At 44.4% G+C, this 19,439-nt stretch overlaps 1 protein-coding gene across 1 annotated transcript in view; it reads right to left on the reverse strand.

The window, feature by feature from the left end:
• Nucleotides 1–19,361, reverse strand: part of SGPL1 (sphingosine-1-phosphate lyase 1) — a 52,468-nt gene extending 33,107 nt beyond the window's left edge. The window contains exons 1-2 of the mRNA XM_040623984.1: nucleotides 19,231–19,361; nucleotides 18,405–18,466 (exon numbers count right to left, since the gene is read on the reverse strand). Of these exons, the coding sequence (XP_040479918.1) occupies nucleotides 18,405–18,431 (27 nt within the window). The 5' untranslated portion in view covers nucleotides 18,432–18,466; nucleotides 19,231–19,361. The remainder of the gene's footprint in view (nucleotides 1–18,404; nucleotides 18,467–19,230) is intronic.
• Between the last annotated feature and the right edge of the window lie 78 nt (nucleotides 19,362–19,439).

The following is a 19,439-nucleotide window of genomic DNA, read 5'->3' on the forward strand; positions in this document are numbered from 1 at the left end:
AAGCCTGCTTCTCCCTCTCCCACTCCCCCTGCTTGTGTTCCCTCTCTCGCGGTCTCTCTCTGTCAAATAAATAAATAAAATCTTAAAAAAAATGGTCTTAAAATAAACATGGCTAGTGGGAATATAAATCGATAGGTACTTTTTGTAAAGCAATTTGTCAGTGCCTATTGACGTTTTAAAAGTACATTCATTTTGACCCAGGTATCCCACTTTTTGGTATCTACATGCTTCAATGTGTACAAAGAGACAGGTTCAAGGATATTCATTTCAGTCTTCTTTGTAACAGTGAAATATAAAATCACAAATGTCCATTCATGGACGAATGGGTAAATAATCTATAACACACGCACTTTATGTATTCATACTATGCAGCATTTAAAAAGATAGATATAAATGAACTACGTAGAAAAATTTCCAGAACATAATGTTGAGTGTAAAAAAAAAAAAAAGCATATTGCAGAACAACAACAGAAAACAAAAGGTTGTTAATCAAGGGAGTACTTTATTTTTTTTCTTTTTTATTTATTTATTTTTTTACAATAACTTAATGGGAGATAAAGGTAAGGAGGACAGAGGTCAGAAACACAAATCTCAGTTCGGAGGACTGCTGAAACAGTCCAGGGGAGAAACGAACTAGGTTTGACCTCAAGCAGTATGACACTGGGGCTGAAAAGCCGCACGGATTAAAAGCCCCTTCTGGAGGTGGGACAAACAGGGTTTGCTAACTTCATAGATACAGGAAGTGTGCAGTGGGAAGAGTATAGGTAATTCCAAATGTTCAAGTTCAAGTCTGGGAGAGCGGGTGAGTGGTGTCCCCACTAATCCCAGCAGACTAGAAGAGAAAGGGAAACTGAAGAAGGTAAAGGAGATTTTGAGATAAAGATAATGATACTGGTTTGAGTTATGTTCCTGTGGGGTATCTACCTGCAGTGTTCCAGTAGGAGCATGAAAGCTTAGGACGACAGGTACCCAACAACTGTTCACTGAAAACATTTCTATCCTTAGCAATTAGGCTGCAGTATAAGGTCATTAATATCGGGCAAGTGCTGGGTTCCCTAGAGGGCTATCCACGGAAACACCGCTTATCTGCAACCCCCTCATAGTTCTTGGCCATTCCCCAGAGCCCGCTGTTGCTATCAACAACCTCGATCCCCCACAGCAGTGACAGTGCCAGTCAGGACCTGGGGAAGACCAGAGGAGTCTACCCATCATCAGAGGTGTGTCATGATTTCCATCATTATAAAGAATCTTCTAGTGTTACGGCTAGGATCAAACCAAACGGTTAAATGGTATATATGGGGTGTGTGGTTGGCTCAGTCAGCAGAGCATGTGACTCTCAATCTCAGGGTCATGAGTTCAAGCCCCACACTGGGCATGGAGCCTACTTAAAATAAATAAATAATAATAATAATAAATAAATGAATAATGTATATGAATGGGATGACAGAAGAATCATGCAGATTAGCTTTTCCTCTGGTGATACTAGTTCCTAATTCACCCAGAAAACAGAGCTTACCTACGTCAAAAGATGCCTGTATATATTATCAATTTCTCATAGCACAGAACAAAATGTAACATAACTAGTATCAGGGAGAGAGCAAAGAATCAGCAAATGCAAACTGTGTTAATTTTTACAAAGCCTATTAAGATATGAAGGCGTTCCTTGCTAACATTTATAAAATTACACTTGGCGAGAATATATTTTCTTGGTAACTACTCTAAGAAGATAATGGGAGTCTTTAAATTCCAAGTCCTTAAATATACCTCCTTAGGAAGAGATCTATTTCTATATTCTCCTTCTCCAAAGACAGAATGCTGCTGGCCTTGGATAGGTCCTAGTAAGCTGTTTGAGTAGACAACTAGATGGTCACAGAAATTACATGTCGTGGCCTCAGCCCAAGGTCCTTCTTGTTACTACAAACAACCTAGGCTCCGTCCCCAGTGAATAAGCACCTCACGGCACTAACAGCTCACTGCCTTATAGGGCTCTGTGGGCTAATGCATGCTATCTCCTTGGAAAAAAGGAGGAGGCAGCTCCTTGGGGCCTTGCACACGGCACAAGCCCCAGGCCGGGGCCTGACGCAACACTGCAGCCCTAGAGAAGCATACGGTCCCAATGCTGAAGGGAACCCTAGAGATCAAGGCCACGTTCGCAGTTCACAAACAGAGGCCCTGCGGTGAGACAGCCGTGCTAAGCCCAGCCACAGAGGCTGTGTCAGAGCCCAGGCCTCCGACTCAGGGCTCGAGGTTCTTTCCATCCTTCATTCTAAGGGTCCACGGGCAGAGGGTCCCTTAACGTATTACCATCCAGTGCCATGTCAAGAGTTTCCTTCTCACAATTTATGTTCTTGGTGGGATCTACCCGGGATACATGTACAGTTCAGAACGAACTAAAACCGTAGCGGTAGGTCATGACTACAGATGCAAACACACTGAGACAGAAACCGCACAAGAACATAATATTATTATAATTACTACTTCCCACCATGTCTTCCTGCTTACAGAAATACATTTTTTGGTCTATATACGCCAGCATATATATTAATAGTTAACAACACTTAGGCTTTTATTTATTTCAACCTAATCCGCACACTGTCTCTGGAAACACAAGAACTATGAACGGTCATCTGTGAAGGCCACTAGCTTGTCGCGCCCCTCCCCGCAAATATTTCACCAATCTATGCGTCCACCCTTCATCTAGAAGAAGGGACGCAGGATAACAGTCACACAATAAGTAAACTGTGTCTGTGTAGACGTGTATCCGCGGGGGGGTGTGGGTATGTGTGGGCAGGTATCTCCAACCCTTAACAGAGCAGTTTTGGTAAAATTTCCACAAGTAAAGCTTTCCTTTCTCCACAGTTTGTTATCAGATCGGGAAAGTATCCCTCTGGAGGAAAACCAAAACAAAACACTTTGCCCACTGACTATATATATAAAATGATGACAAAGCATACCATAAATCTTTTCAAAGTACAATATTAAGATAGAAAAGATAAGCCTCGGAATATGAAGACTCAAACTCTTAACTAATTTAAGGAGCTACTGTCAAATAAGAATGAGTAAACTAATTGGCCTTTCTCTTCTTATTCGTTTCCATTTCCCATCTAATGACTAAGTTTCAGCCGATGCCTACAAGACGTCAAAACAGTACTCAATAATCCAAATCACTACTAGACAAAAGGCAGCGGTTAGGATTTATGGGAATCTGGTAGCCCTCCTAGTCCCAATCATACTGCACTCTTTCAACTCCCAAATCACTTCAAGGGAGCTAGACACTTTCATAAAAGTAACACAATAGCGGAAGTCTACAAATTCTGTAAATTTGGGACATGCTACTTTTTATTTTTTTTATTTTTATTTTTTAATTTTTTTTTTTTTTTAGAAAGGCAGGAGGAGATGGGAAGGGGCAGAGGGAGAGGGAGAGAGAGAATCCCAAGCAGGCTCCATGCCAGCTTGGAGCCCAGTGCAGGCCTCGATCTCACAACCCTGCGATCATGACTTGAGCCAAAATCAAGAGTCAGACACTTAACTAACTGAGCCACCCAGCCACCCCTGCGTGTTACTTTTTAGACCACGGGGTTTCATACTTTTCCTTTTTTTTTTTTTTTTTTAAGATTTTATTTATTTATTTGAGAAAGAGAGCGAGAGAGCACGAGCAGGGGATGTGGCAGAGGGAGAGGAAGAGCTAAGCTGAGCAGGGAGCCAGCCAGATGAGGGGCTCCATCCCAGGACCCCTGGATCATGACCTGAGCTGAAGGCAGATGCTTAGCTGACTGAGCCCCCCAGGCACCGCCGGTTCCACACTTTTCCAACCCGGACCCGCGGAAGCGTATTTCACAACCACCTAGTACACACACAGCAACAGAAAGATAGGAAACCAAAACAAAGGTTTCCAAAATAAAACCTAACACCTTATTACTTGTGATGCATGTACATTTTTTTCTCTATTTCCTCTTTGTTTTTTTGAGTGTTCGAACCACTCACCTGATTCTGCATCCCTCTGAATGGATCACAACCTTCAGGTTTAAAAGCAGGGCCTTACTGTGATTCTACCCCTGGCTTCTCTGAATGTAGAATGCAGTTGTGCAACGCAGCCACGGGTGTTAACATGGAGGTATTCTGCACTCCTCACAATCTCAGTGCTTTTTACACGTAAGATGTATTCTCTTAACATTTTTGTGAGGCCAGGATTATGATGTCATGGTAACGGTCAGAGAGATGCAGGTTCCTTCCATGACAGGCTCCTTCCCTACTGGTACCAGCCCCCAGCTGCTCCCAATGACTGCTAACTCTTTCAGTCCCCAAATCTCTCCAGGAGAAAAGATTCCACAGGCAAACTTCCCTCGGTGGCACTACCCACACCCTTCCCCCCAAAAAAAACCTCTTTGAGAACTAGGACTGCACTTGACCAACTGCCAGTTAGGCAGTGATATTTCTTCCCCAGAGATTTTCTTAATGACCAATGTATAGTAGACAAAACACTCTAAGAATGCATAGGACTAAAAGAGAAAAACCATCTGGCAGACATTTCCAGAGCCACACTGGATGGCGCTTCCTTCCTCAGAGCTAATACAAATGACAACAATCCTCTCTCCATCATCTTGCAGGGCGAACCATCTGTGCTTTATTCAAGAGGTAGGGTGTCTCAGCTCCTGCGGCCCCAGCGCTGCCTCCCACACCCTACGCGCAGATCTCGGGCCAACGCTGCCCCCGCTACACACGCTACTGCTCTTTACGTTTTCTGCCACAAGACAATTATTTTCTGAGCACCTACTATACACACGGTTATTTTATAGGGATCAGAGATCACCAGTTTGATTCACTTAAAACTTTCTCTTCCCTTCAAAACTCAAAGATTAGGTGACCACCTGATCACAGAGGGAATAGAATGAAGGAGGAGAAGGCCAGAAGGGCCATGATAAACACGCACAGGAAAGGGCGAAGCACTTAAAAGAATTAACTCATTTGTAGAGAATACACGGTGATGTTTATATAACTTAAAATTTTAGCCGGCTTTCATGTTCTATTATGTGTACTTTATAACCTTACGAGGTTCTCAGGTTAAGAATGAATGGTTTCACGGGGTGCCTGGGCGGATCAGTCAGTTAAGTGTCTGCCTCCGGCTCGGGTCCTGACCCGGGATCCTGGGATGGAGCCCCATGTCTGCTCACTGGGGAGTCTGCTTCTCCTTCTCCCTCTGCCCCTCCCCCTGCTGGTGCACTCTCTCTCTCTCTCTCTCTAATAAATAAATAAATAAATAAATAAATAAATAAATAAATAAATAAATAAAATCTTAAAAAAAAAAAGAATGAACGATTTCACTTCATAGGCAGTAAAAAGTAAAATCAAGAAAGGTTAAGTTTGCTCTACAGCAAAGTAAAAAGGAGCAACATCAGGACTGGAACACAGGACTTCACACACTCAGAGTTGAACTCCAAGACGTCCTGAACCACCCCTCAGGGCTCCACAGCGTTATACACACCTGACATTAACCGGAGGAGTGATGACCTAAAAGAAGAGAACTCAAGAAAACCAAACGCTGTGAGGACAAGCAGAGGAGCCAACAAGTTATTCCAATGTACGTCCCCTTCCTGATCCTCCCACATCAAAGAAAATCAGGCTAAAGATCAAAGAAAAACATTCCCACTGTCAAAGTGATTGACTCCACTAATAACTTCTGAACAGAGACATGGATTCCTTGCCAAAGAAATGTAGCAATTTTGCTCAGTTGATTATTACCCAGCACAAAGTCTACTAAGGTTTTCTGGTCAAAACTAAAGTGCCCACGAACTAGTTTCCCTCATTTTCTTTGGCTCCTGTCACAACCTGGGACCCTCAAAATGCTTGCTCTTCCAAATTAGGGCTGCCAGCCCCAACAACTGCCCGACCTGGGTTCAAGTGTAAGTCTGTCACTCACGGGAGGAAAAACTCAGAACAGTGATTCCTAACACTATTACTGAGGCGTCATTGTGAAATTGGGATTCTGGGAAAGCTACTTTTCTACAAAAGGTTCAACTCCCTATCACAGCACAATGACTTCTTTGCATTTCTAATACGCCAAATATCCAGTATGCCTCAATTCAGGTTATTTCTCAAGAGTCAATCAGGGCCAGACAGCATTATCCAGTTGCACTGTGAGTTAACGCGTCCCAGAGGCAGAGCCCTCAACCCTGGTGGGGGAGAATAACCAAGCAACTGTTTTCATAGCTGACCTCTCTTCTGGTACCGAGTGCTGATAAGAGTACATACAAACAACAGCAAAGGCATAATTTTTCCATCCCCTACAACACCTCAACACGGCAGGAACGCAGCATTTATTGATTCAACCGAAGGAAGATAATTATAATACTCCATACACTCAGGACTGCTCTGTACGATGAAGACTCTGCCTCGCCTCTCCCACATGTCTCCTGGTGGCAGTGGCTCAAACCCGCAGAGGACAACGGCTGGTATTTGTAACCAGACTGCACACACCAGCACCGTTCAGATGAACTCCCAAGACACATCATGTCATCGGCCGCCAGAGCCAACAGGAAGGTTAAAGCCCAGTACAGGACCACTCTACATCCCTCACAGATGAACACACTGAGGCCTGAAGGTCACACAGCTTCCCCATCCCCTTCTCTTGTAGAAGAATCACCCAATAACGACTTAACATATTACTAAGGTGCAATCACCAAACTTAGTGGCTACCCATTTTTAGATGAGCGTAAAACATCGCCAAGTATTCCTGGAAGTGTTAGTGAGGGCCCAGCCTCGTCACTCCACAAGCCCAACTCACTGCTCCTAGCTAATATTTATTCTTAAGCCAAATACAAATGAAAATCAAAATCTCCCACCCTGCAGTGCCGCAAAGAAGCGATTTGTTTTCCTCCTCCTTCCATTTTCTTTACACCTAATACAACTACACACTTCACCACTCAATAGTTTTCCCAGAAGAGCCAGAAATCTGAGCTTTAAAGCGAGAATGGGCTGATGAGGAAAAGAAGACCAAGTTCACCCACTGCCTTAATGTCTTAAGATCAGATGCTACGTAAGGCCTGGGACTCGGGTTAAGGAGTGGAGTTAAAATACAGAAGACGTCAAAGAGTTAATGTGGTATTCTTGCTCCACGTCTGCCCTAAAAACACAGAAAACAAAGCAAATTAAATCTGGTTCCCTTTCATATCACATTCCACAGAACTTCAAAGTGCAAAGTAAACAGGTAAGAAAACACTATTGTTTTTAGAGCCTTAAAGGCATTAAAGTTTATCAGCAAAACCAGATCACAAGCCCGAAAGAAAAACTCCCTTGGGTCATTAAAGAAATAAGAATTGAGCAGGGGCGCCTGGGTGGCACAGCGGTTAAGCGTCTGCCTTCGGCTCAGGGCGTGATCCCAGCGTTATGGGATCGAGCCCCACATCAGGCTCCTCTGCTATGAGCCTGCTTCTTCCTCTCCCACTCCCCCTGCTTGTGTTCCCTCTCTCGCTGGCTGTCTCTATCTCTGTCAAATAAATAAATAAAATCTTAAAAAAAAATTTTTTTAAAAAAAAGAACTGAGCAACAAAACCAAACAGTCGTTTGACTGCATTACACAAATGTTTGAAGGGACTGAATCATCGTTTCTTAGGTGGTAAAGGGCAAACCATATACTTCCTCCAAAATTCCACTTTGTGCATCAAGTTCATCTCAACGAGCTTAACGGTCCATGTTTTCCCTTCCAGCCACGCCTCAAGAGCCAAAGGCACAGCTCAGGACGACTCCACAAACACTTACCAAGTCTAACTGCTCCACGCTTAGCGCCCGAGGATTCAGGGTAAGCACCTGACCATCGCTAGACACAATCTTGGCCTCAGAAAAGGGACGGACGTGCAGTGTCAGAAGGGTACTCATGGAAAAGCAAAGCTTCTGAGCTCATAAACGCTGACAGCCCTAAACACTGCCAAATGGGTGCGTAAATTCTGTATTTATTTACTTGTGGGCAGGGCAAGACACCGAGTGAAGACTGATGCAGAGTCCGTCACTGAAGACTCGGAGCCGTTCTCCTCTGTGATGCATCAAGAAAGGCACCATGCGAGCTTCAACCAGGAGAGAATGCGGTCATGCTGACATGCAGGAAACCGAGCTCAGTAAGCAGAGGACTAGGCTGAGGGATGCTGAGGTAAGAGCAACGATGGATCTCCTTGCTAAATACATCCACACCCAAAGGCAAGGAGGGAAGATGCAGGGGGGAAAGGTCTATCCAAACCTGACGGCTGAAGTCTCTTACGGTAAGTAGCTAAATGACTGTGCACATCACAGGAGCCACCTTCCAAAGTACCAAAGGAGGTCACTATCCCCTGGACATTAGTGGGAACTCCTTAGACAACAAGCAAGGCCCAGCAGAAATAATCCCGTAGTCTTCACACATAAACGGGAAGTCTTGACTTCCCTGTGCATACTGCTGCTGGGGAAGAAGTCATATGGGCTTCTCCCTTCCTGTCCTTATTTACTATTAGGATTTCTACCTTTGTCACTGAGTTCAGACACCTCCACTTTCCAAATTATATTTATAGAAATCTCTATTTCAACCGTCATGCTACTATTAGAGATAAGAAACACTGAGTATGTCCTGGGGAAATGTAACCTAAATTGCAAAGGCTACTTCTCTGGAGACTTCTAACATGGAATCTTATACAAAAGCACAAACCAAAGACCTATCCCTGGGTCTCTGACGGGCCGTCAACTGATATAAACACCCTTTGGAAAATGTGCCTGGTTTCCTCATTGTAAGCAAAATAAAATTTTTAATGTCTGTTCATTTTATATTTGTATCAGCGTCATGATTTTACCTTTTTTAAAAATTAACTTTTAACAAAGGCTAAAATCTGTAGGTCCCCAAACGCCCCCACCAAAAAAATGTCTGGGAACATGAAACCTGCGAATAATTACCAAGGGTTCAGGACATCCTGGAGGCGCGTCATTGGGGCCCATATTCCCCAGTCCCAAGCGAAGCCCCACAGGCAGAGCTGGGAGAGGCTTTAAGTGGTTTGCTTCCCATGCCTACGCTGTATTTTCTTACAGATGCTGATAATGAAATGAATAAACCCCTCTTTAACATGAATCACAGAAGCAGCTTTAATATGACAAAGTAGGCTATTACACGTAGAGTAAGCACAAGCCCCCGATGTCTCACAAGGTGAGAACCATCATCCATTACTTAAAATTCTCCAGGAAAAGCCTTATGACTATAATAAAAAGGAATGAAATTCTGATCCAAGCTACAATATGGATGAACCTTCAAGACATCACGCTAAGTGAAAAACGCTAATCACAGAAGACCAGGCACTAAAGGATTCCATTTATATGAAGGGTTCTGAATAAGGAAATCTACAGATGAAAAGTAGTTTGGGGGTCGCCTAGGGCTAGGGGGCTGGGAGGACAGAAGGAAATGACCGTTGAGACATGGGGTCTCTTCTGAAAATGTTCTGAAATTGTGGTGCCGGTTGCACAACTCTGTGAACGTAGTAAAAACCAATGAACCGGATGCGTTAAGAAAGAAAGAAAGGAAAGAAAAGGCATTGTGACCCAGCAGTTGCATCTATGTTCACCAAGTGTCCTCTCAACTAAAACCAACCTCCTAAGATTCACAGGCTTTCTTTAAAAAACAAAACGAAAAAAACCCCCCAAAACCCAAAGGCCTTTCTGAAAAAAGTTCCCATATGGGCCAAAAACAGCAGAAACTCTGCAGTTCCAGAAACAGAGAGTAAAGCCTTGGACTCCAAATGAAAGCCATCCGAAGTATCTAAAAATAACTTGGAAATTTGTAGAGCGATGATGTACAAAACTAGACAAAGCAGGTCATTATTGCCTAAACGTATATATTTTTAAGAATCTACAAATGGAATTATTAACTGCTAAAATGATGAAATTTTTAAAAAACACTTTCTCCCTTGGCCGCTCATAACACGTACTCCAGCCACTACCGAGGACATAGGAAAAGGACAGCCATCTCTGGGTGCTGTTCTGAACCGACACTCGTCACCACTCCTGGGGACTCATCAAGCATCCTATTACTAGTGTCCTACCCACAGCTGTGGTGCCCTCGAAAGTCTGGACTGGTAATGGGAGGCTTCTACTCGAATCTTAGCTCTGTGTGACCTCTGGCACGTGACTGAGCCTCCATGCAGGTGGATTCTGCCCATCTGCTAAAACAGATGCCATTGTTATAATTCACAAAAAGTTCACCAGACAAAAAAGATACCCCCATCTAGCTACTCACAGGGTCGTTGTGAATATTCAATGCAGGAAGGTAGCAAGAGATTGTCTGCAGATAATCAACACTTACTGAATATTTGATGAGCCTGAATCTCTGATGGTAAACGTTCTCCTTTCCTTTTCAGTAAGCAGCAGGGAAGAGTAAGCTTTGCCATGCCCCTAGCGAAGTCCAGCAGGCAGAGCAGGGAGAGGCTTTAAGTGGTTTGCTTCCCATGCGTATGTTGGATTTTCTTACAGACGCCAATAATGAAATACATGCTAAGAGTGGGCTGCTCCTCCATTTAACAAGACAGATGTTAAGTCAACTCCCAGCCTTCTACTATCTAATTCAATCAGAATGCCCTCTTACCTACAAAACAGGGTTATATTGGTTACCTACTCATGTTTACAGATCATAAGCCTGATTTCAGGCATCTGGACAGACTGCTGTTGACTGTATTGTTATGACTCTTGGGAAAGCATTTGAAATCACAAGTTTATCAGAAAGGGCTGGGTAGCATACTCCTAGGCCTTTGTCCGCCCTGGCTGCAATGCAGCTAGACAAGGAGCAGGTCCCCCGTGGCATTCTTGTGTTTGGCCTCGAGTCCCTCCTACTGGAGTCTGAAAACAGAATTTTCTATTTGCCTCAATTGTCTCAGCACCAGTAAGACTGGAACTCAAGACGGTTTGAAAAGGGAATACATCAATCCTATCTGCCAAAATGCATTTCAAAGGAATACATTTAAATGCTTTCAGAAAAGCCTCCAGAGAAAACCTGCCCAGTACAGAGCACAAAGCGTAAATATACCACAACAGCTGCTTAGATTGCCAAGAGTTCCAGAGAACTATGATTTTACCTTGGAATTAACTGTTACAAATGCTGTTTTACAAATCTAAAACTCTGCCCTTAACAGAGAACCAAGGTTGCTCTCTTCCCATCAAATGTTTATTAATAGTTACAGACGAGATAAATAAGAACACAGGAGGCTTTTACTCTCCGGGGAAATGACAGAAAAGGAAGGACATTTCACACTTTAGAAGTGCCTACCCTACTTCAGGATGGAGTTCTCAATGTTGTCTCCCATGTCCAGTGTGCAGGTAACAGAAATTTAAGATTTGCTGCCCAAAAGCTAAAAGCACAAGTTACACATTAAGAAAACCCTGTGGGAGTATAAATCGGTACAACCACTTGGGAAACCCGTCTGGCAGCAGGCCTCATGACCTGGCAATGCTGTTTACCCAAAGACACGCTCAAGAACGTAGCAGTGTCATTCAAAACAGCCAACAACTAGAAACGCAAATGTTCATCAACTATAGAATGAATAAATGGCGGCATTTTATACATGTAAAACCACCCAGCCATGATTTTTACAACTATTATTACATAAGAGCACGGCTGAATCTCACAGATTCACCAAAAAGGACACTTGAAATAAAACATACTGTATGTTTCCATTTATATGAGTTTCAAAAATCAGCGAAACGAATCAACAGTGAGAAGGACAACCTCTGGTGGGTCCAAATGGGAGGGAAGGAGGAACCTGCTGGGAGACTGGACAGTCTTTGTATTTGGGCAGTGAGTGCAGTGTATCCACCTGCAAATATTACTGACCTGTATAATTAAGATTCATGCCCTTTACTGTATGCAAGTTCTAACTCAAAAAAGAAAACTACTTTTTTTTTTTTTTTAATTCAATAGTGATTTATCCACTGCCTGGAATAATCGGCCACATAAACAACAGTGTGCCAGAAACACGAACCAGGAGGAAGACAGTTCTGCAGTTTCTGCCTATACGACAGGTAAGTCATTCATTCATGCATCGAACTTTTGCAGTTTGCCCATTTCATGACAAAAAGCTCACATAGCTATATCAAGTCAAAATGTAGTATTAGGTTAAAAGTGCAACTTACTAGGTAAGATGTAACAATTGTAAATCTGTATGCACCTAGTAACAAAATCTCAAAATACATACAACAAAATCTAACAGAACTACAAGGAGAAATAGATAAATAATTGAGAAAGCGAAGACTGGAAGAGGCACCCACAAAACAGGAAATCCAAACAGTCAATATACAATGAAAAGGACACTTAACCTCAGGAGTAATCAGGGAAATGCATATGGGAATCAATTAGATTTCACCCTCCTGGAACAGCAAAAAGTAAACACCCTTGTAAGTCCCAAGTTGGTCAAACTGTGTAGGAACAAGAACTCTCATACACTGTTGCTAGGAGTATAAACTGTATCAACTTCTTCTGCAAAGGTCGGCATTATCAAGTGAAATTACAATGCGGCGATTCTGCTCCCGAGAATAAATCCCAGGAAAACTTACACTTTAGATCACTTGTCATATACAAGAAAGTTCACTAGGGTAATGTTCAAAAAAGCCTCAAACTGGAAACCACCCAAGTGTCCATCAGCATGGATTAGACGAACTGTGGTAGTCATACAGTAAAATATCAGGCAATGATGAAAATGAATGAACTAAAACTCATAAACTACATGTGACAACGTGGATGAATGTCACAAATACTGAGCAACATTGGGAAATCATCCAAAAATACATATAAATCAATTCACAGCAAGTTAAAAAATGAACAGAACTACACCTAGGGACATATACATAGGTGGTAACACTTGTTTTCTTTAAACACAGCAAGAGAAGAATTATGCCAAAAATCAGGATAGTCATCCCTAGAGGGGAGGAAAGAAGCTATAATCAGGGTGAGGCACATGGGATTGGGGGTAAGTATCCTAGTCCTTAACCTGGGGATAGACGTAGGACTGTTTTATTGTTATTCTGTAAAACGTAGGTATGTGCTTTATCTAGCTCTCTATATAATAACATAATATTTCACATGAAAACATTTGTAATTAAAAAGGAAGGTAAGCCCTTTTCCTTGCCTTCGCTCTTCCTACCAAAGAAAACATGAACGTAACAGCTTACGCTCAGGGCAGCTAACCTGGACCAGGAACGGACCTACCACGTATGGTGGAACCTCCCTCAAAGACCTAGGAATGGCCACATCAGCCAACAAGGGTCTACTCTGGCTTTCTCTTACTTTAGAGAAGTTCATTTCTACCTTTTAAAAAATCTCTGTTACTTTAGTTTCTCTTTTATATACAGCCAAACCTAACCCTACCGGATATGTCAGTGATCCGGACACATGGAACACTTTCTACAATTACAGCTGTCCAACAATGGAAAGAACTCCCTGAGAAAGCATTCTGCACCCACCCCTGGCAGGGCACCGTGGAAAGGATTTCCACACAGCAAGGAAAGTTGGACTGCAGGATTTCTCAATGCCTTTCAGGCAATTAAGATTCTAAGGCTACTCCTGGAAAAAAGCAGCTCTGGCCTTGCCAAAGCTGTGGCAACACTTTGCCTCTGAATCTTTCCTTCTGTTATCAGCGAGAACATTCCTTTTCTACAACATTCCATGTTCTATCCGTTCTTCAGGACTCTGCTAACAAGCTATCTTCTCGCTTGTGCCTTTCAGAACTAACTTGACCTCAGTTTTAGCATGCTGGCTATCCTCCCTTGGCTCCTCCAGACCCTCTACCAAACCTCTCTACCTCTCTGGGCCTCTATGAATTAAATCACCCAGGCTCCCTTATTTATCGTCTCATTTCCAGTTGGGTTTGGCCAATGAAAAGCTCCAGCATGAGATCAGCGGGTGGGGGGATAAAGGGTCTGAGGTGTTTATTTCCCTTGATTCCCTTCCTGCTAGGATACCGGTTGGCAGTGACAGCTTTCCTACAGGTTACCCTCTCCTCCAGCTCAACTTTCAAGGTTCCAGAAGCAACTCTCTTTGCCCGTTCAGGCCTAAGAATGATGATGGCTGTGAGCCCTGAGGTGTTTCAGCAACCCCCACAGGTCTTCTTAACTCTGCCCAGCTCTGTAAACAGTCCTTTCATCTCCTCAATCACACTCCTGGAGGGTACCCAGAGATAACTGATATATCCAACCCGCTCTTCAGCCTGCACCATTCCATCTTCCTAGATGCCTCCTATTTCCCCTTACCTCCCCAACATGGTTTTTCTCTCAGTAACTGTGTTCTATATATTTCCGCATACAGACTGATTCACTCTAAATCAAGTCCCTATGGAAAATTCTTAATCCCCAAATGATTCCCAGTTCTGCCACCAATGTGCACAAACTGTATGTTTGGGCAAAGCCTAATTAAGAAAGCAAATGTTACTAAAAATTCCTGACACGTACACTGCAAAGCCAAGCCAAATACTGGGGTTTGAAGTTTATCTATTTATAACCCCTCCTTCCTTTAGACCAATGGCTGGAGAAATTATCAAACTTGTTATTACAGTTTTCCTTTACTAGTAAGACTGGAACAATGCCAAATACAGTGCTCATCTTACAAGGGCCACGCAAACGGTCAACAAACCTTTAAAGGATCTACCGGTCCCAATGAATGTTCCCTTTCTTCTAGACAATCCTACAAATAAGACACCAGATTCAAATACTAGAAATGAGCTCTTAGTGTCGATCTTTTGGCTTATTGCTCAAATCCTACCTGACATCCAGAAAGAAAGCATGCCTGAAAAAGATTCAAGGCTCAAAGATAAAGCTCTAAGATCTGGAAAGATTCCATTCTGAACCCAAAAAACTGAGACAGGCTTACTGTTTCCAAATCAAGAGAGCTGCAGAAATGTTGCAGAGGAAAGCATTTCTTAAGATTTTACTGTGTTACAGAAGATTATGCTGTAGACAGTCCAACAAATATATTCCAAAGCAGCAGGACCTGGTCCATGGACAAAATAACCCCAAGCAGCACTATAACAGACCCACTCCACTCTAAGAAAGACTCATTCTCCCACCCATACGAATGCAAGGGCTACGCAGATGCTATTACCTATGTTAAGGAACCCCAGACCAGGGTTTCTCAAGCCTAGCACTACTAACACTTTAGGCCACATAATTCTCAGTGGTGGAGGGCTGTGTGCATAGTAGGGCCTTTGGTTGCATTCCTGACCTCTAGCACTCAAGTATGGCAACCGAAAATGTCTCCAGATATTACCAAATGTTCCTGGGGAGCAAAATCACAGCGGAGAACCTTAGCCCCAGATAAACTATCACTGAAACTCCACCCAGCACTACCATGGCATGTATGATTCACCAGATGGGAAAAGAGAAAAGCCACCCAAAGGAGTAGACTTCGCTTTATAAAGTATTCTTTTTTTAAAAGCTCTAAGTATTTGACAGCTTGCAAAGTGACACCATTCCCTAGCACTAGCGAGGAGAACATGCGACGGGTGAAAAGAATGGTTGCCAAAGTGGAGAGAAATTGCTAAAAAAATTTCCAGACTTTTCTTCTGAAATCATCACAGGTCTCAGATGAATACTCTCACCCCTTTTAGTGTGAGACACAGGTGGAAAGTACTACAGTTCATGACATAAGAGAGCAAACGGAAAAAGTCAGGCAAACCACCCTTATCAAGCGAGGGCCGAGCGAAAGGCAGGAAGGCACTGAAGAGTGACAGCCCCAGCTCTGTGGTGTGGAGTACAGGCTTATCATGTACGGACTCCGGTTCATCTTCAAGCTTTAGTGCCACGGTATGCTGTCCACACAAGTAGTTTCCAACCCCATCAAACCCAATGCCCTCTTTTTAGAACAAATATTTTGTATGCCCCTTTATTATTCTGAAATGGAATTCAAAGACTACCTCTATGAACATAACTTTTACAATTTCAGTATAAGCCCTAACTGCAAGGTAGGAGAAAAAAAATCAGAACATCTGTATCATAAAACATACATTTTCGGACAGGACCATACTAGAAAACAAAAGCACCCCCACACACGCTTCCAAAGGGCCCCCTCAGAGGGCAGAGCTATCCCCCCCCCCCGTCCGACACAAACCCTCTCCCATCAGTCACAAAGCTCAGCAACCTCTGTCCCTTATGGGCAATGTGGCCCAGAAGCAGCATCACAACGCAGAACAGAAGGAGGGATCTGAAGTCAGACTCACTGTAGTTAAAACGCGGCTCCGCCACCCCATCACTGCAATACCCTCCCCAAGCCTGGTTTTTCACCTACCTAAGGAGAGTGCCAGCATATTTTTCAAAGGGTTTTTGTGAAAAGTAAACGAATAGCCAGAGCATCTATTTCTGCACCGAACATGTAACACCTGTTCAATAAATGTGAGCGATCAGACTTCTGTTATTCCTGGATCCACCTTGCATTGTGTCCTAGCTTATGCCCATCTTATTCCCCCAGCAGAAAGGACGGAGGACGGGCTATCCAGTCACCAGAGATGCTCTAACGAGGACTCCCATACAATATAAGTAAGAAGTTGCATCACGCGGCCTCCAAGACTGCTTCTCCTTCTGAGGCTCTACCACACACTGCCCTGCACGGAGGCTATTTTTTATTAACTGGGGTCCTTTCCTCCCTGTTAGAGGGCCCAGAACACATCTTCTGCTTCATACAAAGTAGCTAAAGAATGCAGACAATGACAGTTTATTGCCCCTGCTGAGAACTCGGCCCTGGCCACTGGTTCTTTACCATTAGGCCTCAAAGAGCACAGCACGGGGGGCAAAGAAGGAATGACAACTTTTCCAGAGAAAGCACCTCGAGGAACACGTACAGTAGCCTCAGACAGTGAGGATTCTAGAGAGCCAGTCATTATCCGTGTGAATTAATTCCTTATTCCAACAAGCAAATCGACACCTTCAATACTCGAGATGATCAAATGAAGAAATGAAAACTAATGGTGGAGGCCAGAGAAATACTTCAAAACAAAACGTTAATATCCTGAATAAAAAAGCACTGACTGGTCACACGGTTCAAGAGAGCCCATGGGCCCAAGAAGTCACAAGCTCATCTCTGGGCATGAAGGTGTAGCCTACTTACACACGGAAATCTTAATTTACATAAACATGCTGATCTGTCTGTAAAAGGAAAAACAAATTGCCAATCATTACAAATCATTCTGCATTAATCCTCTATGGCGGTTATTTCTGAGCAGTGTAATTATTGGGGGTTACTTCCTTTCGCTTATGTATGGCTCCTAATTTTTGTAACACATGGCTTCTGTGATAAGAATCTAAAATCACAAAGGCTATTTATTATCTACTGACAATCCATGACATTTGAGGCAAGAAACTACTTTAGGTGAACTCTTTATCAGGATCTGTGAATAAGCCAAGTATTTACCTAGGTCTCTAAAACCATCCTTGCTCTCTGCCTCAAACCAGAACTAATCATCACTTAGTTTCCTTCTTTATCCCTCCCACAGACCTCATAGGTTTTGCCACTACAGAAAGTCAGCCCTGGGTATATTTAAAAAAAAAGAAAGAAAGAAAAAAGACCTCACTACTAGTTTTTGTTTGTTTGTTTGTTTTTGCCAATTTCCCAATGACAGATACCAGCTCTCTGGGATAGTGAGATAAAGAGAGGGAAATGAATTGTTCTGAAATCAACGTTTTCGCACAGACATCAGACTCAGAGAAGTACCTTATTAAAAACAAAATGCTCTTTTTTGAGATAGCTATTGGAAGGCCATGGGCTCCCAGCAATACTCACAATAAAGAGCCTCTATGGAGTCATAAATGCCCCAAGAATAAAACCTCATTTTGGTAAACACTCATTTGGCAATGCTATTCTCTCTGCTGGGGGGGGGGGGGGGGGGGGACGGACAGACAACCAGGGAAAGATCTCGAGAGGAAAAAACAGACTTTACCAAAGCAGGCATATTCCTCAGCCCCACAAAAGAACTTGAATTCAAATCCGTTTAACTGGACAAGCATTTGTTAAGCACTTCCTAGACACAGAGCACACGACAGCTGTTTATTCATCTTTAAACAAACTAGACATGATTATCTGTTTTCTGAGGAATTGTAACTCTAGTCTGGGAGACCCACACTTATAAACGAATACATGGCAGACCCAGGCAAAATACATTAGTTTTAAAACTGTTCTGGTAGTATGGTAAGGGAGAGACTAAAATCAATTACAAGATTCTTCATATTCATTAAATGCAAATATATTCGTATATTTAATTTAGCCGTTTATCCACCCCAACCAGTAACCCAAAATAAAAAGGTAGCAGAAACGCTCAGCTACCAAAAGCAAGCATCAGAAGTGATATCTATACACTCAGATCCTTTAGACTAAAAATAAAACTTAAGGGACAAGCGCCTTCTAACAAGGAGGATGTTTGGGAAAAACTCACCAACATCAGAAGGTCCGTACTCGGCATCTTCCTCCCCCAGCCGTCCTCTTGGTGCCTCCCCTCTGCAAAAGGGAACCAGGTTTGTTTACTTCTAAAGCTTTAAACTGTGGCCTCGGCCCGCCTAGAGTCGCTAGAGCAGTCAAGAAATGGTTCTCTCCCTCCTTTGAGAGCTCCGATTTCACTCCCAGATATGACACTCCACCCCCAGCACCCAAATCAGCGAATCAGAATCCTGCTGGCTCTGTGCTTCCCTCCCACAGCTGACCAAACGAATCAAGACCCAGCCTCCCACCAAGCAAGCCCCCCAGGTAGACACCGGGGGAAACGCCCAGCCCGCCGCCGAACGGGCCCGGAACCCCGGAGCCCCGGAGCCCCGGAGCGCAGCCCACCAACGCAGCAGGGCGGACGATCGGACGCCACGGGCAGCCCAGCCCAGCGTCCAGCCTCCAGATCCCCGCTGGCCTCTCTCCCGACTCCATCGCTCCCACCCCGGAGCCCTTCCTCTCCTCGGAAAGATCAGCAGATCCAGGCTGCCCCAGTCCGCTCCCACCTCCGCGGGAGTGGGGTTTCAGAGCCCGCTCCGTCTCGGCCCTGGCGCCCTCCCGCACCCACTCGCTGGCCCCTCCGCTCCCTCAGACCTCGGGGATCGGGGATCGGCGCGCCCACCCTCTGCCCGCGCCCCTCGGTCCGCTGGGCCCTCCTTCCTCCCCTCACTCCCCTGCCCTGCCCACCCTGGAGCCCTCCGCCCCAGCCCGACGCTCCCTTTTCCGGAGCCTCAGCGGCCCCCTACACTCCCCTGCCCCGAGTCCCCTTCCCCGCTCCTTCCCTCAGCCTCTCTCTCGCCGGCCCGGCTTCTCGTCACCACGCGACCGACTGGCGGGCGGCGGAGCGCGGGCTCCCCCTGCAGCCGCCGCGGCCGAGATTGGAGGTCCGACCTCCGGCGGACCCGCCCCTCCCCGCCCGGAAATGGCTCCCCAGCCCCGGCGTGCGCGGCCCCGGCATCGGGCGCGCGCACGCTCCGGCCCGGGGGGTGCG

Source organism: Ursus maritimus, unplaced genomic scaffold, assembly GCF_017311325.1.
Source record: "Ursus maritimus isolate PB19 unplaced genomic scaffold, ASM1731132v1 scaffold_7, whole genome shotgun sequence".
In the NCBI taxonomy this organism is placed as follows: Eukaryota; Metazoa; Chordata; class Mammalia; order Carnivora; family Ursidae; genus Ursus; species Ursus maritimus.